Source organism: Chelonia mydas, unplaced genomic scaffold (genome assembly GCF_015237465.2).
Source record: "Chelonia mydas isolate rCheMyd1 unplaced genomic scaffold, rCheMyd1.pri.v2 scaffold_48_arrow_ctg1, whole genome shotgun sequence".
NCBI classification, from domain to species: Eukaryota; Metazoa; Chordata; order Testudines; family Cheloniidae; genus Chelonia; species Chelonia mydas.
Window position 1 is genome coordinate 38558 of NW_025111268.1, and position 5778 is coordinate 44335.

At 43.5% G+C, this 5778-nt stretch overlaps 1 protein-coding gene across 1 annotated transcript; it reads right to left on the minus strand.

The window, feature by feature from the left end:
- Positions 1 to 4116: 4116 nt before the first annotated feature.
- LOC119563578 (olfactory receptor-like protein OLF2) lies at positions 4117 to 5058 on the minus strand. The gene has a single exon (XM_037888745.2). It carries the CDS (start codon positions 5053 to 5055, stop codon positions 4117 to 4119), a length of 939 nt encoding a protein of 312 aa, XP_037744673.1. The 5' UTR covers positions 5056 to 5058.
- Positions 5059 to 5778: the final 720 nt, after the last annotated feature.

Genomic DNA, 5778 nt, shown 5'->3' on the forward strand with positions numbered 1-5778 from the left:
CAAGGTGTAAGTGGCCTGTTAACACCCCCCAGTCATAGGGAGGAAAGGGGGTGGGAAGACCCACCTCAGATCCTGTCATAAATATAAAGGGAAGGGTAACCACCTTTCTGTATACAGAACTATAAAATCCCTCCTGGCCAGAGGCACAAAATCCTCTTACCTGTAAAGGGTTAAGAAGCTGAAGTTACGTGGCTGGCACCTGACCAAAATGATCAATAAGGGGACAAGATACTTTCCAATCTGGCGGGGGGGGCGGGTGGGGGGAGGATTTGTTCTGTCTGTTCTGTGTGGCTCTTGCCGGAGTCAGATCAAGAAAGCAAGCAGTTCAACTCCAATAGAATTAGTAAGCACTAGCAAGGGGATGCATTAGATTATCTTTTGTTTTGGCTTGTGATTGTCTCTGTTTTGAGAGGAAGATGTATTCCTGGTTATGTTTTTTTTTACTTTTTGTAAATTTAAGGTTTTGCCTAGAGGAAAATCCTCTGTGTTTTGAATCTGATTGCCCTGTGAGATTGTCTTCCAGTCTAGTTTTATGGAGGTGCTTCTTTTACCTTTTTTCTTTCCAATAAAGTTCTGTTTTTTTTTAAGAATCTGATTGTTTTTTTTTTAGTGTCCTAAAAAACCCAAGGTTAGTCTGTGGTCATCTTGTTTATTCTCAAGCCTCCCCAGGAAAGGGGGTGTAGGGTTTGGGGGATATTAGGGGGAAGATAGGGCTCCAAGTGGCCCTCCCTAAATGTTTGTTGAATCACTTGGTGGTGGCAGCATTTACCTAATCCAAGGTACAAGGGAGAATTTGTGCCTTGGGGAAGTTTTAACCTAAGCTGGTAAAAATAAGCTTTGGGGGTCTTTCATGCGGGTCCCCACATCTGTACCCTAGAGTTCAGAGTGGGGAGGGAACCCTGACAGCTCCTCAAGTTACTGTGCTCTGACACTTCCCTCAATCATCTCCTTCTCTATAACTATGGCAGCTCCGTGGAAATCATCTCCATCCTCGTTATCCTCATCTCCTACATTTTCATCGTCATCTCTGTCCTGAGGTTCTTGCTCAGTGAATCTCTTGATTAACCTGGTAAAGAGTCACCAGTGAGGAACTGCAGAACAACAAGGGGACTGGCTAAGCCAATGAGATAAAATGTCCTATAGCAACAGACATGATTACAAAACAGATGTAAGGGATAATTAAGTTGTCATGGGATAGGAGAAAAGATCTTTACATGGATTGAGAACTGGTTAAAATACAGGTAACAAAGGGTAGGAATAAATGGTAAATTTTCAAAATGGAGAGGGGTAACTGGTGGTGTTCCCCCAGGGTCCTTCCGAGGACCAATTCTATTCATCTTATTCATAAAAGATCTGGAGAAAGGCATAAACAGTGAGGTGGCAAAGTTTGCAGATGATACTAAACTGCTCAAGATAGTTAAGCCGAAAACAGACTGTGAAGAACTTCAAAAAGAATTCACAAAACTTGGACAACAAATTGGCAAATGAACTGTAATGTGGATAAATGTAAAGTAATGCACATTGGAAAAAATAACCTCAACTATACATACAATATGATGGGGGCTAATTTAGCTACAGCTAATCAGGAAAAAGATCTCAGAGTCATCGTGGATAGTTCTCTGAAGACGTCCACACAGTGTGCAGCAGCAGTCAAAAAAGCAAACAGGATGTTAAGAATCCTTAAAAAGGGATAGAGAATAAGATGGAGAATTTCTTTTTGCACTTATATAAATCCATTGTATGCCCACATCTTGAATACTGTGTATCTATGTGGTCTCCTCATCTCAAAAAAGATACACTGGCATTAGAAAATGTTAAAAGAAGGGCAACTAAAATGATAAGGGGTTTGGAACAGGTCCCATATGAGGAGAGATTAAAGGGGCTAGGACTTTTCAGCTCGGAAAAGAGGAGACTAAGGGGGGATATGATAGAGGTATATAAATTCATGAGTGGTGTGGAGAAAGTGAATAAGGAAAAGTTATTTACTTGTTCCCATAACATAAGAACTAGGGGCCACCAAATGAAATTAAGGGGCAGCAGGTTTAAAACAAATAAAAGGAAGTTCTTCTTCACACAGCACACAATCAACCTGTGGAACTCCTTGCCTGAGGAGGTTGTGAAGCATAGGATTATAACAGGGTTTAAAAGAGAACTGGATAAATTCATGGAGGTTAAATCCATTAATGGCTATTAGCCAGGATGGGTAAGGAATGGTGTCGCTAGCCTCTGTTTGTCAGAGGGTGGAGATAGATGGCAGGAGAGTGATCACTTGATCATTACCTCTTAGGTTGAGTCCCTCTGGGGCACCTGGCATTGGCCACTGTTGGTAGACAGGATACTGGGCTGGATGGACCTTTGGTCTGACTCAGTTTTGCCATTCTTAATGTTCTTTTGTTCTTATAATGGGACATGCATGAGTTTTGGTTTGGGGTATTAAATTTGACCCAATGTGTATTTATGTAAAGATTTAGGGTCACAGGATAGCAGATTCTTTTGTATAGGAAAGGAATAATTTCATCCATCTCTCCCTGATCCATGGAGGACAGATGGTCTGCTGGACTCTGACTCAGCAGACCTGGGTTCATTCTTCTGCTCTGTCACAAAGTGGACAAATCACTTAAATTGCCCCACAGGTCAGTACCACCTTTACAGTGATATCACATTTAAAAAAGTCTCTCTCCTCACTCTGATGAGATGCAGAATTGAAGCAGTGAGATAATTGCTGAGCAATGTGGGTGGAGGATAAAATGTAAGAATTTTAAGAAAGACAGTTTTGGGGAAAGGGAATGGCGGAAGGTTTTGAGGCTGAGACAAGGTGCCTTTCCCCTTTGCATCACCAGTTCCAATCCAGGGAGGCGGTCAAGATCCATGAGCCCAGAAAGATGATGGGTCTTGAAATGGGATACGATTGTTTTCAGCTTTAGGTCACAGATCCTTTTTTCCCACACCCTGTTCAGCGAATGGAACCAACATGCCATGTACGGAAACAGCACCACAGGGAGAGCCAAGGACGTTATCTCAGCAGCAGAGCAGATGCTGAGATCCATTTTAACTGGCTGCACCTCTTTCCACAGCTTTTTCATTCTTCTAGAAAGCGGGACAGAACATAAGAAAGACGAGTGTTTATTTACCTGTAACTTTATTATAAAATATTACGGTTGCTCCCGGAAGGACTGAAAGAAGGAAATGAAATGAGTTATGGCAATAAATAAATGTGTGGTGATATATACCGTTTGTGGTGGATTTGAATAAATTAATAAAGAAGGATGAGAGGGAGGAAATGGTGTTCACCAGGCTTATTCAAACCTTTCACTGCATGCAGGCAACGGTCCTCTATCCTCAGAAAAACTGGAACATTTGTAGCTGATTTCTGAGTGTATTAAGCTTAGCCTTGAGTGTTTTGTTTTATTTTGCTTTGTTCTGTCTGTTATTACTTAAAAACACTTAAATCCTACTTTTTATACTTAATAAAATCACTTTGGTTTATTTATAAACTTAGTGTAAGTAATTGTTACCATGGGGCGTGGGGGGGGGGGGGGCAAACAGCTGTACATATCTCTCTTGCAGTGATATAGAGGGCAAGCATTTATCATGTTATCCTGTACAAGCTTTATAAAGAGTCAAGCAGATTTATTTGGGGTTTAGATCCCATTGGGAGCTGGGTATCTGTGTACTGGAGACAGGTGTCCTGCTGAGCTGGTTTCAGTCTACATCTGCAGCTTTGGGGGCATCACCCAGAGCCTAGCTCTGTTTTGCAGCTGGCTCGTGTGTCTGGCACAACAAGACAGGGTTCTGGAGGCCCAGGCTGGAAGGGAAAATGGGCTCAGAGGTCATTTCAGCACGTGAGGAGACAGTCCCAATGAGGGTCTCTGTGACTGAACCCAGCACGCTATGCACTTGGGTTTCCTGCATTTCCTGTGATGCTTCCCATGTTTTGTCCACTGATTTCAGTTTGGGCCTGCAGACCTTTTTGGAATACAAACAAATTAATAATAATAACAATGTAATAATGAACAAAACTACCAGGGGCTCTCCGAAATTATTTTCTAAGGGACTGGGAATTAAATTCACCTGATTCCACTCCCCACCACTACACCAGTAGTGAATGAAACAAATTCAAGAATTGGTTAGGAGTTTATTCATTGCTTTCCTCAGGGCGTCCTTCACCTCCGTGTTCCTCAGGCTGTAGATGAGAGGGTTCAACATGGGGATCACCAGCATGTAAAACACTGAGGCCAGTTTGTCTATATCCATGGAATAGCTGGAGGGGGGACGTAAATACATGAAGAGGAGGGTGCCATAAAACAGGACCACAGCCGTCAAGTGGAAAGTGCAGGTGGAGAAGGCTTTGTGTCGGCCCTTGGCAGAGCGGATCTGCAGAATGGTGGAGGTGATATAGACATAGGAGAGGAGGACAGTCACAAAGCTGATCACTGTAATGCAGGACATTAAAACAAACATCACAATCTCATTGATGCGGGTGTCAGAACAGGAGATCACCAGCAGTGGGGGGATGTCACAGAAGAAATGATTGATGATGTTGGAGCTGCAGAATGACAGCCGAAATGTAAAACACGTGTTTAACATTGAATCCACCACCCCCACAGTGTACACCCCAGCCACCAGCTGTTTACAAAGCTGCCTGGACATGGTGACCGTATAGAGCAGCGGGTTACAGATGGCCACATAACGGTCATATGCCATCACAGCCAGCAGGAGGCACTCAACATCTCCAAAAACGATAGAGAGATACATTTGTACAGTGCAGGCAGTGTAAGAAATACTTTTCCTGTCGGCTAAGAAATTCATCTGCATCTTAGGGAAAATTATCGAGGAAATGCAGAGGTCACAGAAAGACAAATTCCTGAGGAAAAAGTACATGGGGGTGTGGAGTCGGGGATCATTCGTGATTAACAAGATCATCCCCCCATTCCCCAGCAGAGTGATACCATAAATCAGTAGGAACACTATAAACAGGGGAACCTGCAGCTCTGGACGATCTGTCAGTCCTGAGAGAATGAACTCAGTCACCTCCGAGTGATTTCCCGCTTCCATCACCTCTGAACAGAGATCAGGTTGCTCCAGAGACGTGAGCAGGTGGATGGTACAGAAAACCTGTCCCTTCTCTGTAATGATGTAAGTGAAGATAAATGGAGATCAGTTTCTTAATGGGCATCAGTACCCACTCAGGGAAGGGCTTAGTCCACAGAGCCAGGTGTTCACAGCTGGTCATTCCAGGTGTTCCATAAAATGCAGGCACTGTGCAAATACAATGACATGCAGGTTAATCATGCCCCCCACACAAACACTCCTGTTCACTAATCCAAACAGAAAACAGTGATTTGTGACTCTGCTGTGAGAGAATCAGTCTGAAGAGATGATTCCTTCTCAAAAGAAGGGGTGAGAGTAAAGGAGTATCACTCTTTCTACCCTCTTTGGGAAAGGGGAGCTCTGTGGCTTGGCATGTCAGTTTGGGGTAAAGCTGCTCACTGCGCTAATTATGCTTTTGGGCATTTACTTGAGACTGTACGAAAACCCAGAGACATAATGGGAAGCCCTGGCTTCAGTGACTATGTAATTGTCTATTTTTCCAACCAAGGAGGTCGCTCCTTCAGCCAAAGTGGTAGGAGCTGTGACTAAGGCTTTAAGTGCTGGACGTCTTCAATTTTATACCTGCTGATCCCCATGGTGTCTGAGTGTGTGCGTGTTACTGTAATTCAGGACGATAGCACCTACCTGCTGAGAAGAGAGAGAGAGAGATGTGGTGGCGTTTCTCCA

Excerpts from the sequence above, each read along its gene's own strand:
- LOC119563578 (XM_037888745.2), bottom strand. The coding sequence starts at position 5,055 with ATGGAAGCGGGAAATCACTCGGAGGTGACTGAGTTCATTCTCTCAGGA.